This window comes from Ctenopharyngodon idella, chromosome 16, assembly GCF_019924925.1.
Source record: "Ctenopharyngodon idella isolate HZGC_01 chromosome 16, HZGC01, whole genome shotgun sequence".
NCBI classification, from domain to species: domain Eukaryota; kingdom Metazoa; phylum Chordata; class Actinopteri; order Cypriniformes; family Xenocyprididae; genus Ctenopharyngodon; species Ctenopharyngodon idella.
In genome coordinates, this window is record NC_067235.1 from 27393560 (window position 1) to 27409475 (window position 15916).

At 35.2% G+C, this 15916-nt stretch overlaps 1 protein-coding gene across 4 annotated transcripts; it reads right to left on the bottom strand.

Moving 5' to 3' along the window:
• Positions 1 to 4098: 4098 nt before the first annotated feature.
• On the bottom strand, positions 4099 to 15159 carry cmtm7 (CKLF-like MARVEL transmembrane domain containing 7). Of its 4 annotated transcripts, none has more exons than XR_007925540.1 (10): positions 15033 to 15159; positions 14458 to 14829; positions 13702 to 14064; positions 13565 to 13598; positions 13393 to 13469; positions 13136 to 13312; positions 11719 to 13019; positions 7637 to 7738; positions 4799 to 4880; positions 4099 to 4680 (listed from the first exon to the last, which is right to left on the bottom strand). XR_007925540.1 is itself a non-coding variant. In XM_051865886.1 (5 exons), the coding sequence occupies exons 1-5, from the start codon at positions 11836 to 11838 to the stop codon at positions 4667 to 4669; spliced, it is 492 nt and encodes a 163-aa protein (XP_051721846.1). In that variant the 5' UTR covers positions 11839 to 12014; the 3' UTR covers positions 4099 to 4666. The 4 variants fall into 4 exon arrangements, 1 of the variants encoding a protein (XP_051721846.1); XR_007925542.1 differs by having other exon boundaries at positions 14945 to 15138; XR_007925541.1 differs by lacking the exon at positions 7637 to 7738.
• Positions 15160 to 15916: the final 757 nt, after the last annotated feature.

A 15916-nucleotide genomic window follows, 5' to 3' on the forward strand; every position in this document is an offset into this window, starting at 1 on the left:
TGCATTCTGTGCCTTCGCATACACACACCCACCTGAAGTACTGTTTAGAGTCAATATTAAATCTGCTTTGTACACACAAACTCTCACACACTCTTATCTTAACAAATTAAACCATCAGTACAAAGACATTCTGCGTATCATAATGCACACATGCACCGTTCAAAATAATTAGTCTCATCATGTTTGATTGTATCTTGAATTTGTTTCAATTTTCTGCAATTATTAAATAACATTTTTTTCTTTATTTTCCCTGTTCTTTTACTTCTCTTATTCAGTAAGACTATTGAATCATTTGGTATGTGTACTTTGACATTTTAAAAGTCAGCTCTACCAGGCATGTATACAGAACGCATGCTGAGGAAGTTTGCCCACTGGAGTCACGTGTTAAGGTGTTCACACACTGCTATCTGACAGTCAATAACTTTGAAAGTTAAGAACAAAGCATTAGCATGAGTGGGTATACATGAGTTAAGTGAATTAAGTTTCTAAATAAATCCTGCCAAACTTTTGCACTCAATAAAGAGTGATCGTTACCAATGTTACCAGGGCTAGGCTTTTATCTGAATAATACAAATTCAGTTAAACTTTAATCTGATTTCAAATTCCTCATTTAAAAAAAAGCTACATTCTTATGCAATAAATTAATTTATGACCACTGATGCAAAAACTTGAGGAAATGAGATCCAGGCAGTCCAGCAATGATTATGTCAGAGATCAAATTTGAATAAGGAATAACAAATTTATTAATTACAAATTATAGAGACAAACAAATTAATTAAGCAATTAATAGTTTATAATAAAATCCAGAGTATTGTATTTAATAGATGAAGATGAAGATCAGAATATAGAGAAAGAAGGAACTAAATTAAGATATTTGCAGAAGCAAAAAGAGCAAAGGAAAAGCTAAACTATCAAAGACCCAGTCCGTTTTATACCATAAGCACAGGTAAACTTACATCCCACTCAAACTTATGTTTTAGTCTAATAAGAAAAGGTCAAACAGATTTATCCATTATATAGTTGGTGTAACAGCTAGGTCAGAGTGAAATGTCAAAGATAGATGAAAGCAGATACAAAAGGTGTTGTTTTGACACCCTTAAGAGAATATTGCAGATCTTGCATTATCTCGTGTCTGAAGAAATGGAAACAGACATATTTTCATACAAAGGTACATTGAGTATATCAAATGAGCAACATTTGGAACACTTGAAGAACAATTGAATATAGCAAAGCATACATACTCTTAAAGATAAAAGAAGAATATGCATAAAGGAGTACATTAAAGAGTAAATGCGATGAGGATTAATATATGGAGTAGGAGTACATGAATATATGAAATCAAAAGTAATATTGATAAATCATAAGCCATAAACGATTAACATGAAATATGAATAAAATGCATGAATATGAATATTGACCATTTTGGATCCACCACCACAAACCTGCACATAATTACTACTGAAATATGAAGGCATGTAGGACCTGCAGCGCCACCTCCAGAAGTCGCCACCAGAGGTCAGTGTTTGACCAGGTGCGTGGAAGCCACATTTAAAATCAGTTTCACTGAAGAAGACTTAAAAGTTACTCCGAGTTTTGTGGCATTTAAAAATGGTTTGAACATGTCAATCCTTAAAGCAACTGGAAAACGGAATGCCTTAATACTTGCAATATGATTAACCCCACTTTAATTTAATTTATGTTATAACTTGTAATTTATGTAATTCAGAATTATTATTTGTGATCATTTGTATATAATCTGTATAAGTAATTTGTAAAATTAAGTTATATATACTTTATAATTATATATAGTAAAGGCACATATATGTGTGTGTGCATATATATATATATATATACATGGAGAGTTTTCACAGTATATATATATAATATATATATTATTTACAGTTTTCAATGTTATTTAATTTCAGTTAACGTTTATTTTATTTCAAGTAAAAATATTTCATTGTTTTAGATTCGGTTTTAGTTAACGATAATAACCCGGCACTGACGACCGCAGTAGACCACAAGAGGGCAGACGACATTCATTTAACACACAAACACGTTGAGTTTTCATGATTTATGGGGAGTCTTTCCATAGACATGATTTTTATACTGTACAAACCGTATATTCAATCCACTAAAACTACCCATCACAGAACTCTGTACTGTTCAAAAACCGTCACGTAGTATGATTTATAAGCTGTTTTCCTTATGGGGACCAAAACATGTCCCCACAAGGACAAGGATTTCGGATATTACCATCTTTGTAACAGGGTTTTACCAGGACCACACGCACACACCTGTTTGTTTCACTATAACATTGCATAGACTTCGATTGATTTTATATCAGGTTAATGATATTTTCTATGGCCTAACTGAACACCTACCCCTAAACCTACCACAGAAACATGTGCAAAACAGTAGCAGACCATATTTTGTGGGTGATTCAGGCTTTGCGCTTGCTTAACTCTTTCACTTCCGTAAAGTATGACCCACCGGCCACCACTGTTAGAAATTCAGCACCTTTCTTCCTCTGTTACACCCCAACCATTTTCCCCTTTAGTCCTGTTTGTTTTCATATTTCTATGTTGTGTCTGTGAACATAATAATCAGTTACCAAAGAACCATGGTGCAGAGTTTACTTTAGCCAATGGGAGAGCTTCTTTCACTGGGCGTACTGTAGGCTACTCTAAACGGAACCTTAAAGGGATAGTTCATCCAAAAATAAAAATGATCCCATGATTTACTCACCCTCAAGCCATCCTAGGTGTATATGACTATCTTCTTTCAGATGAACACAATCAGAGATTTATTTAAAAATATCCTTAGTCCTTCAAGGTTTATAATGGTTGTGAATGGGGGGCTGCGTTTTGAAGCCAAAAATAATACATTCATCCATAAAAAAAAGTAATCCATACGACTCCAAGGGGTTAATAAAGGCCTTCTGAAGCAAAGCAAAGCGCTTTTGTAAGAAAAATATCCACATTTAAAACTTCAAATAACTAGCTTCCGGCGGATGACCATACGCAGAATGCACAAGTCGACTTGCGCCAAATGAGTCTGACGCGACGTATGACGCAGGATGTAGGAGTATTGTAAGCTATACGCCTCTCTCGGTTCAAACAAATAGGGCTGCGCAACAAATTTAAGATCCTCTTCTCTTCTAGCAAAATCCTGCGATATTTCTCTTTAAAAATGATCGTTTTAGACTTATAATCCGTGACCAGTAATTTGATTTGTTCTATCCTCGGTGCCTCCACATTCATCATTACGTTTTGCGTCAGGTCAAAGGATACTCTTCCACTGCAAATCGACCTTGCGCATTCTGCTTGTACATAAACCTTGGAGGACTAAGGATATTTTTTAAATATATCTCTGATTGTGTTCGTCTATAATGGATGGCTTGAGGGCGAGTAAATCATGGGATACTTTTCATTTTTGGGTCAACTATTCCTGGAAGGAGTTAAGATATGCGTGAGTTAGCTGGAATTCTAAGATGGAATCTCTCTAGTTTTCCAGCTGTGTCCTTTTCACTCCTGCACTCCATAGATACAGCCTACTTCTTCTCTAGGGAATTGATCGTTTTCCTTCCACATTCCAGCAAACTACAGCATATTTCCTCCTTCTTCTTTTTGAGGTATTTCCCTGACGGCGTAATGGCTTTCCAGTAGCTCTTGCTTGGCAACACCCACGTACTATAACCATGAGTAGTGAGCATGATATGAGTCACTCTGTTAAAGTAGTTCTGCTGAATGTCTTAAAAATTTCAATGGGTAACATGCCTAATAAACCATATCATTTTGCAATGTTAAAGTCACACTGACTAAATAATAATAGGATAATAGGTCTAACAAAAACCTATCATGTTAATGAGAACTGGGGAGATTTGCTGGTTAAATAAATGTCACAGTGCAAAAATATTTTTAAAATATCTTAATTTTATGCAAAACATTATTTCTTTTGATTCTGAATTAAAATGTGACATGTTCCTGGCTTTTCATTGAGTGTTATAACCATGTAACAAATGCAAAATTACCACCTGTTTTGAGCCCCAATTTCTGGTTTTGAATCAGAGAGCAAGCAACACAACATTCACCACACTAGGAGACTTTTTCCTTTTATCACAGTGTACAAAACAAAGAGACTTGTATTTAGAAACTTGACAGTTGTGTTGCATATCACAATATCATATACAGAGATACTGTGAAAGTAAATATACATTACAGTTCTTGTAATAATGAAAAGAAAAAGAAAAATACTGTTGGTCAGCATCAATCCTTAATGAACATCTCACTTCAGCCAAAATATTCTTTGATTGCAGGCACTGAATCAAATCTGCATCACATGAAATACTGTCAAATAAATCACGTAAATATTCTTGTGCATAAATGGCCTCTTTGAGTTTCAGACATGGTTGATAAACATATCAAAACTCCACTCTTAAAATAATTAATTCCTACTGCTGAAAAAGTTGATCCCAGCTGTTGCGCATTATGTTCACAGGCTCTGAAGTTTGGATGCATTAGAAATATGAAGCATTCGGCATCTTCCAAAACATTTAAAAAATGACACTTCCAGGTTCTCAAAGCACTTATCATCCATCTAGAGCAAATTTTTCTTCAGAATTTCAAATTCTTTCTTTCAGAACCGGACAGTTTCTTCCTTCTGGTTACACTGTGGCACCTTCAAGAGAGCATTAGCAGGAGATTATGCAATTGAATTTAACAGGTCCGTTCTGTTAAACTGAGTTCACATATTTCATCTTTCTCAAATTACATTATAAAAACAGGGTCAGACTTACCAGTTGGTTGAGAGCCACATGTGACCTTATAAGAAGTCCATATGCTGATTGCAATAAGAAAAGTAGCCATATAGCCAAACACCTGTGTTTATGTAAAAACAGGATTAGTAACATATTAAAGTGCCCCTAATATGCTATTTCAAAGGTTCCTAATTTTGTTTTGGAGCTCTCCTACAATAGGTTTACATGTATCCAAGGTAAAAAACACTTTAATTTTTTCATAATATGCATTGCAGCATCACCTCTTTTCTCACAGTGTCTGAAATTGTTCAATAAAGGATTCAGTTTCTCTAAATCCCTCCTTTCTGAGAGCCTACTCTGCTCTAATTGGTCAGATGGCCCAGTCTATCATGATTGGTCTGCGTGTGTCAGAAACGAAACGCACATTACCATATCTGAATTTCAGCTCCAGAGGCTTCCTCGGCACATGTTCACTGTTTATTCAAACAGTAATGATGGCATCGCTTTTAAAGATTTTTTTAGTCGTTCATTTAAGCCATTAGTCGACTAATCGCATGTTTATATTAATTCAATTACTTAAATATATACTGAGGAGAATGCTACACCATAATAAGCCTTTAATATATATAGCCTAGTCCATGCTCAAGCACATGCATAAAGCTTGCTGCAAAGCACTGCAAAAGTAATGATTTTGAATGTGTCGGGGAAAAAATAGCAAGAAGACATTTTAGTTATTTATGAATAAACTAGTGTTTTCTGCAGTATAGCGAAAGCGCCTATAGAGAGAAATGCAAATTTCATACGGATTACATAAGCAGAAAGTGTTTATTTTCAATTTGAATTGGTTCATTTACAAGTAGACATTTCAATCATTCTATAGATTTATTTCTTATGTCTGTGAGGAAGTAGCCTATACGCTGAGTTTCGGTTCATTTTTGTGACATGCTCCAGTTCACAGAGACCAAGACGGCAGAAAGACCATCCTGTTTGTTTTCTTTATTTTACAAAGGCACAACGTTTTCTTGTTATTATGAGTTTACACAAATAAAAGTAGACTTTACAGTTTTGAATTATGTATTAAACTTATCTGTATGACCAAAATGAGTATTAGTTTATTATTATTATTATTATTATTAAGTTGTTTAAGTTGAAAAAATGCATGTGATCGCGCTGGCGCCTCCATGTCCTGCAGTAAGCGCGCTATACTTCAGCTTCCACACATCAGCGCACATTTATCTAGGTTAACGTTAGAGCGAGCAGCCATGTAAAGTTGTTTCAAAATGATAAGCCATATTTGAGGTCGATGGATGATAGGCGAAAGTTTGGATTTCCTGCCCGACATACTGTAATTACCACAAGGGTCCGCCTGTTAACGATCTGTCCCTCATGGACTGCGTGACTTCGCCATGAGATTTTTTTTTTTTTCTGCGACTAACCGACTAATAAAATTTTGGCTTCTAGTCAACTAACGATTAGTCAACTATTAGGGGGCAGCCCTAGTTTTAATGAATCAATTCAAGCCTGAGTAGGGTTGGGCGATGTCTACCAAATTGGCATCAGACGATGTATACAGTGAAACATCGCAATGGACGATGACATCGGGGGCGGGGCGGGGCAGAGCTCTACGTTCACATTTGAGCCTTAAGCTCAACTTCCATTGGAGTGAATCAAAAATGCTAGCTCTGCTCCATGCCAGTGGACAAAGAGAGAACGCGCAAGGAGCTGAAAGGGCTTGAATGAAGCGTGTTTGGCTTTAGATAAAACTACTAGAGAATATAACACTGAAATATCATTACCACAAACGATTCTGAGTGCTTGTGGTGTGATCCGCACTGCTGTTTTGATGCGCTGCTCACTTCAACTAGAAACAGTAAAATGGTGCTACTGTTATGTCTCGCAGTCCAGATGGAAACATGCCAGCATCCAGATGTGGACCGCGGTCCGCCATTTGAATATCAGTGGTTTAGTTTGTGTACAACATCTAGTAGCCTATCATTAGTTTTTTGCACAATAAAATCTTTACTGTTTAAATTTGAAATTTAATCAAGTACAACTTCATTATGTTATTACCTAATCAGAAAAAAAATGAATTATTTGAAGTAACTACACAGAAATTGAAAGCATGGTAATATAGTGTGATTAATTAAGATGTTTTTTTTTTTTTTTGGCGGGCGGGCGGGTTGGGGGGACAGGATGCCGGCTCAACATCGTGATGTCTGTCAGCATCGGCGATGGACGATGGCATCGTCTGTCGGCCTAAACCTAAGCCTGAGTGCACGCAAAGTGGTTTTCACAGTGCAGAGAACAGCGCCTTCTCAAAACTAACCAAATTCTTACAGTCCTCAGCTACAACTACAGTTTGAGGGCAGGTCAAAGTACACGTTGTTTGCGGGCAGCCAATGAAGACCACAGGCTGGCATTATGCAAATCTGTTACAAACCGAGGTTCACGCAGGAAGTAAGACTGAAATTACTGACAACTTGTTTCAGACAGTTAAGAATCGATTCTTTCTCTTATGAGACAAAATTTTCATTTATCGTGCATTTTGATCTTTGAAACTTTGCAGACCTTTTACATTCACAAATGTTATGTTACACACTACATAAAATGTAATATCCGAAAACAGCATAATAGAAGCACTTTAATAATATTTTATAATTATAAATTTCGTTACCAATCATTACAAAAGTTTTGATGCCTAAAAGTCCTTTACAAGAACTGCACATGCATTACCCAATAACAGGACATGATGCAGCATTAATACACAGATATACATTTCCTGCTTCTTCTTCCCTATGCAAGAAGTCTTTATGTGTTTTTTGTCTGGCCAATCAGCAGCATGTACTGTATATATTGCAAGCACAAAAGGGCACTCACAGATCCAGCGACTAAAGGTGATGAGACCCCATGACTCAGCACAGATACAACTATAGAGGCAATTAAGATCAAGATTCCTCCAACAACATAATGTAAAAACTCCTGTGAAAGCAATTAAGAGTTTGTTAGAGTAACATAAACGTTCTGATTGCAAAAGACACCTAATGCCATTATCTTCAGTTAACATATGTAAGTGAAATGTAAACTGTGCCGACTTGCCGTTAATGCCCAGTTGATGCATGTGATTTTGCTCTGAAGTTGAAAAAAGTGCACGAAGAAGAAGATGGAGAAGACGATGAGAAACCATGCAGTGACCACCTCAAAGTAGCGTAAGGAAGAGTGATAGTAACGCCATTCAAAGTGCACACAAAGGAAAGCAATCAGGAGGACCATCTGATCAAAACAAAATTAGATGTAAATTAAATGTAATTACAAAACCTCTCGTGTCCTTCACAGACAAACATTAATTACTTACACACAAACCACAAATCAAGGAAGCAATGCTTTTGATCAGTTAAACCTGGGGTTAACTTAAATAACAAGATTTCAACAAGATAATGCGACTATAAATATAACAAGTCCTTAGACAAAAAGGAATAATGAAGTTTCTGTTATTTACTTTATCAGTATTAGAAGTAGTGACCAATATAAAGTAACTGTAATTACTAGCTACTAATTACATCTTCAACAGTGTTTTTTAGATTACTGTACTAATTACTCTCTCTAAAATGTATTGCATTACTTATTACTAATTATGTTCTAAATGTGAACAATACAAGAATAGACATGAAACGGCTCTTTTAAATCTTTCAAATAAATATAAAATTGCACAAATTATTCTTGAACTGACCAAAGTATTTAAAGGGGGAAGGTTATGATAAAAACATACTTTTTAACATTAGATGTTAAAATTTGATGTTTAACCCACTATTGTTTTATATAGAATTGTTCTATAAAGCATTTAATGCACTTACACCAGAAGTAACTGCAGAAAAGGGTAATCCAAGGGAAAGGGAAATAAATAATTACTAGTGCTGGGTAAACAATATAGATTTCTCGATTTTAATCAATTCTCATTTTTACGAACCGATATCGATTCTTAAATCTTAAGAATCGATTAGTCTAGTCTGTTTTCAGTTGATGAATGAACAGAACATGTAGTGCGCCTCCCATCTAATAAATCGCAATAATCTTTGTGCTTTGTTACTTTTTGAAGCAAAGTCTCGGATTTCAAATGATGTCCATCTTATTATGAAATTCAAAAAATAAATACCGTTTTGGCACTGTTGAATGTGTCACGTAATGTCACATTTAGGGGAGAGTGGGGACAGTTGCAACAGGGGACAGCTGCAACATGATATATTCCTTCAATCAGGAATGAGCTAGAGTGATGATACTCATACTACACATGCTCAGTTAACCCTTTCCTCATTTCTGGAAAAAAGCAGCCACATGTGACCATTCCTTCTGCAAAAAATACTCTTTTAAGTAAAAAAGTAATTTTTTTCATGCTCAGAATTTTACTGTCTAAGCTGTTTGCGTGAAGTATTATAAAGTTATATCATTTTAATCAGTGTTTCTTAGCTTCTAAAAGGTAAAGCTATCATGTGTCAAGGCTATTGTGTTAAGCTAGCATAGCAAGTTTTATCATGGCTGTCAGTGTAGAGACATGCTGTTGCAACTGTCCCCTATGACGACATTAATGTAAAAGCTTGTCATAACCATTACTGTCTAAGTTACTCTAAAAAGTTATTAATTGCTAACTTATAATTACATCTTTCGATAGCCAGGTATCTCTCTTTTTTTTAAGTAAATACTGTCAGTCTAGGCCACAATGTAGCCTGCGATTTGTTTTCTGTTCTCTCACACACACACACAGTTCAGAGAAGTATACAAAAGTTTTTCAGTGAATTTCAAAGTCTTGATTTACGAATAAAATATTTAGTAGTGCAAATTTCTTATAACAGTTAACCAAAACATGGTTACTTGTTACTTGAAAATGTTTTCTTTATACTAGCTTTTGTCTTTATACAGTTAATTTAACTTAGTGAAGACTCTGTCTGTGCACAAATAAAATGTAAAAAAAAAAATGCAAAATGATGTTAAAGAATGATTTAAATTACATTTTAATGAATGTTGCAACTGTCCCTGCACTCATATGGGGTCAGTTGCAACATTTGACTTTGTGTATTCAAGTATAAATTGCATGTATATTATTATATGTACGCATGTTACACCGGTGTGGGTGGGTAGCTGACAGATGTGGGTTTAATGTATTAAAATTTTGGCTTTCAAATGCAAATGGTCTTTAAGAAATTGAAGGAAATGCAAAAAGTGTTGCAACCATCCCCACTCTCCCCCTACCTCAGAAAAACATATTCAGTGACCATAAACTCATTAGTCAGCTAGAAATGTGAACTCTAGAAAGCAGCATTCTGATAAATATAGCTATGCACCGTTACATATTCATTATAATGTAATTTATTCAAACATGCATTAAATATTAAAGAAGTTATGACAGCCACAATTTAAATAAAAAAAATAATTAATTTAAAAAAAAAGAATTGGTGTAGAAATATGATTATGTAATTCTAAACTTTGTTTATTATAAAAAACATAATTGAGTGTAATGTAAGTGTTTGTATATAAATAAGTTAATTTTAACCTTCATTATTATAGTAAAGTAGTACCAACTGACTCCCATGTGTAGTTTACAGGATTAGTTGAGAGATTTTTTTCCTCTAGAAAATTTGCCATGTACTGTAACTGATATACTACATCCAAAATAATCGATATCGAATCGAATTGAAATCGTAATCGAATCGAATCGAATCGCAAGCATGTGAATAGAAATAGAAATCGAATCGAATCGTGAAAATTGTGACAATACCCAGCCCTAGTAATTACAATGCATTACACCCAACACTGGTTTTGCAGTCATATTTGCTTTGGGCTATTTTATTGTTTATGCTTTAAATATGACGCATTTTCCCTTTAGTGCGAATCGCTGTTGCATGGAAAGTTAAATCATTTATGCAAAAAAAAGATTTCTTTTCCTGTGTCATTTCCCGTTAAACCGATTAAGCGGAAAAGTGTGAAAGTATGAAAAACATAAAATCTCTGGTTTTGGTTTTGTGGTGTGGGCCCTCTGTTTTCAGTCCCATGAGTTGCATTGCAAAGAATCTCTAAATCTCACTCCTCACCGCAACCATTTTAGCAGCGGTTCCTGAGAATCTAGAGTGTGTGAGCCTCAATAAATGATCACACACACACCATAAACCAAAATCTGACCCAATAAAACACTATGGTTAATTAGTTAATAAAGACATTATTTAATTTAGATAACTTCTGGGTTGTTTCCTGTTGGGACTGATTATGTATATAAGTGTAAATATTGGTTATAATATGTGTTTTGTTGTGAGCCCTCTCTTTTCACTGAGGCCCCACATGTTGCATAATACATAGTGTTACACAACCTACATAACACGGTATACAATACATAAATGTACATCCACGATATACATAATGGTATTGAATGATTATCCTATTTGTATACCATGGTATTTTATCCAACCTTTTTTACTGTATGTTTTATTTAAACTAATCTTTTTAATTAGAGCAAGTTTTCAGATTGATTTTCTTTTAAAAAAATAACATGGTACTGTCCATAAAAATACATTATAATAACATGATACATGTAAAAAAAAAATTATATATATATATAAATGGATGGATAGAAAAAAACTTGGTAATACCATGGTTTTAGCACTTTTGTTAGTAAAAAAAAAAAATAAGCTTAAGATTTAACTTCTGGGATACTTTGCACCAATTAGAGATACAGGCTTTTAGAAATACTTTAATAAATTCACCCATTATTACTTTATCTTGAATTGTTCGTGCATAAGCAAAAGTGTTCATGGAAAGTTCCGTGGAAAGTTCCGTGAATCGGACAATGTAGCATAGTAGTTGGTGTAAATCAGTCAGTTAGCATTTCTTTAACAATTCCTTAAATTTAGGATTCTTTGCATTCTCCTGGGTTTACTTCATGAAATAAATGTGATATAAGTATAATTTTCTCTTACCACTTGGCCGATTTTCAGTAATCCTTGAAATGAACGCACATAAGCAATGCTGCAACATCCTCCATCCCCGGTGGATGTTCTTGTTGTTGTTGTGGTTGTAGTAACGGCAGTGGGAGGCATTCTGGTATATCTATCTAATATATGAGGAACTTTACAAATAGTCTAAGATAATATTTATTTAAAGCTGCTTATATGGGACCAATGGCTGAGGCAGGAAAAGCGTGCAAACTTCAGCAGGGTGTGACCACCACAGGCATTGCCAATACTCGTTACTACTAGCGGTTTCCCTCAAATTATCTTCGTCCACTAGGGGGCGCGTGAAGGCCCAAAAGCTGAAGCTTCAACTGAGCTGCATTTAAAACTCTGAACGTTTTTCGTCATCCTGGAAACATTTATACTCAAAAACATAATACTTTAAAACATATGAACTATAATAACTTATATCTGACATAGGAAGCAAAACACACCATAAAAATCTATATAAAGTGATTTTTTAGAAATTCTCAAAGCATAATCAAAAATGACTGTGATTGGTCCAGCTTGATTAGCACCTTAAAAAGTAACAGAAACCACGTGATAACACCGTTAACGCGCTACTTCTGCAGCGATCTAGATAATAATTTACACATTTAAGTATAATAGTGAGTGAATTGGATATACACGTAAAGAGTTCAAATAAAACAATTATTACTCACCTTCGTACCTGAATAAAAAGACAACTTCTGCATCACTAAGCCCTGCCCATTTTAATTTTCTGATTTATGGGACTGAACTTTCTACCCACCAATTCTATTTCTATGGGTGTGACACCATGCATTTATTAAAATGTGTGGCCATATTTAGTGTTTAGTTTTCTCCTGAATATAGTATTTCCTACCACAAGCAAACGTGCTGTCGAAAAACGGTTTTGTCACACAGCCCCTGCACAAACTGAACGCACACACACACACACACACGTTGTGTAGACTACATATACTTATGGGGATTTTCCTTTCAAACTGTGGTTATTTGGTAGTTCAAGAGAATAAAAAGGTTACTATGTTACATTTTTGTAAAGCCTCAGATAGCTCGAATGTTGCAATAAAACCTGTAATAGCTACTTATTTTCAACAGCTGCATCACACACACACACACACACACACACACAAAAAGAAAGAAAAGAAAAAACAAAACAAAAGTTTTATTTTAAACTGCACCTTTATTCATATATACTAGTTAAAGGCCAGAGCTTTTTGTTGTTTGTTGCTGTTTTTAGATACATTTGATATCTTCTTTCAAAATCGGTTTTATTTCTTTGAGGTCTGTTGACAACAAAAGTTGGTTCATTAAAATCTATGAAAATTATACACAAAGGTCAACTTAACTGACCCTTGATTAAGACAATGCGATTATGATATTACACATAAATAGTCCTTACCTTTCACTTTTCACTGGTTGGGTGGTGGGGACGTGGGTGGTGGGGGAGGGGGGACGTGGGGTTGGATAGGGCCTCGAAGGGGGGTTTTGTGGGTCTGGGCCCCAGGAATCGGTCCCACCTTTCGCCCCTCTAGTGACACCCCTTTTGAGTACCCTTCATCTTGTCTAGCTTCACAACCTTTAAAGATATGTGTATTAATACTATGTGATACTACTATAATGGGCAATTAAATAGGTTTTATTAATCATCATACTCACCAACTGGACAAGGGCTGACATTGGCATATACTCTCTCATTAGCTTGAAAGGTTTCAACCCTCTGTACACCTATATGCCTAAAAATGAAAACATTTATTATGTTAAATTAAATTACTTTGTACAAGATTCCTTATTTCAGTGGCCAGTTTAATTGAATAACATTCATTCTTACGGTTGCTGCTGCACAACTCCCTGCACACTTCGTCCTTTTTTTTATTGGGAAAAATAACACATAGCACATCAGTATTTGCACAAACCATTTTAAAACAAAAATGCACAAACAATATTTAGAAATAAAATCACACTTACTTCTTTTTATCACATTCACAACGAATGCTACAAGCCAAAGAAACAGCAAACATCCCAGAAAACAAGTCACTACTAACAGACCAAAAGAACAATTTGAATGATCTGGTGGAAACGTTATCTGATCTTGGCCCAGTGAGTTCACAGCTTGGCAAGTGTGCACGTCCTGGTCAGAGAATGGAACTGAGCTGGTGACTGAGCTGGAGTAGCTTCTGAGGTCAGTTCTGATTGTGCCATTTTCCAGCAGTCCAGATGAGGAGGTCCATTTCACTTCTGGAACCGGATTCCCTTGGGCAGTGCAATTCAGCGTCACAACGTGAGCTTTGGCATCTACATCCAGGGACAGGATGAGGATTTTTGCCTGAGCTACAGTTGACAATCAAAAAAGATATCAGTAATTTAATGTGTACACTTTGAAACCTAACAGACTTAATTACACAACTAAGTACTGAGTAATTTTAATTAACTATGTACTTACAATGGGGTTAGGGTTAAGTTTTGGTTTAAGGTTAGTTGCTTGTGATTATGTATAATTTACTGTTATTACTATAGTAAGTACATGTAACTTCTGTAAATATAAACTTTCTGGTTGTCAAACTTTGTGGAACATGTTTATTGTTAACATAATGAACTACACCAGTGAGAAAAGTGTGACTTAAGTGCGATTAAGTGTCCAAAAGCATCCAAATACTAGATATATTGTATATTATAGCTATACCTTTGTATATTTGTGTGATCTTATAAATGTGTAAATCTCACCGTTGATATTAAGATCCGTGTGGTTCCCAAGTTGATTATAATCCAGCTCCACCCTACAGATGTACTGTGCAGCATCGGTAAACTTTAAATTACTGATACGCAAGGAAAGGTCTCCTTTCCTGGGGTTACCATTAAGTGAGAACCTCTCTGATGATTTTAGATTAGTGCAACTGTCTTGGCTATTTGTCCCGTTGTCCAGAGTGCAGTGAAAGATGAGTTCTTTTTTGATGTCCTTTATCCATTTGACATGGATGACACCAGTGTATGTATTTTGTTTTGGGTGCGTGAAGGCGCAGGGGAGAATCACGTTCTGTCCCAAAGAGCCGTTGACCTTAGGCTGTACTGGCATGGTCCATTCTGAACATGTTAGGCCTGCGGATGAGAACAGAACAATATATAATATAATAACTTGTTACTAGATGCTTGAGAAATCTAAATCTGTAGTATGCTGTTAATATTAATTGTTTTAATTTTAATTATTTCTTACACTATAAAAATGAAAAGAAAAACGAGGAAAGCTTTGCAGTTCCTTAGACTGCTAGATCTGTTGAAGACTATAAATAAACAAATATTACCTTTGAGGCTACAAATAAAAAAAAGGAAACCAAACACAAACTCTAGCATCTTTAGAGAGAACATTCTTGGATCTCACAGAGAGACACTTGAAAATGAAGGCATGCTGACTAAACAAGATAAGCTAAGTAATGACCAAAACAAGGAACTGTCTGCTTACGTTTCCTAAATGCCTTTTTTAGTGAACTCATAAGTGCAGGTAGTTTTTTTCTAAAAGGGCCTGCTTCTGTTTATAACAGTATCACTTGTTAAGAAAGAGAGAGAGAGAGAGAGAGAGAGAGAGAGAGAGAGAGAGATAACAAAATTATTGTTGGTTTAACATAACTTACCTGGTTGCCTTAAAATTTTGAGTACATTGAAATTAAAAATTTGAGTTAAAGGGTTAGTTCACCCAAAAATGAAAATTCTGTCATTAATTACTCACCCTGATGTTGTTCCACACCTGTAAGACCTTCGTTTATCTTCAGAACACAAATTAAGATATTTTTGTTGAAATCCGATGGCTCAGTGAGGCCTGCATTGAAAGCAAGTTAATTTAAACTTTCAAACGCCTAGAGTTATATTTAAAACAGTTCATGTGACTACAGTGGTTCAACTTTAATGTTATGAAGCGTCGAAAATACTTTTTATGCGCCAACAAACAAAATAATGACTTTATTCAACAATATCTAGTGATGGCGATTTCAAAACACTGCTTCATGAAGCTTCGTAGCTTTACGAATCTTTTGTTTCGAATCAGTGGTTCGGAGCGCCAAAGTCAAGTGATTTCAGTAAAAAAGGCTTTGTTACGTCATAAGTGTTTCGAAATTTCAATGGTTCACTTGACTTTGGCAGTTTGATTCATGCTCGAACCACTGATTCCAAACAAAAGATTTGTAAAGCTTCG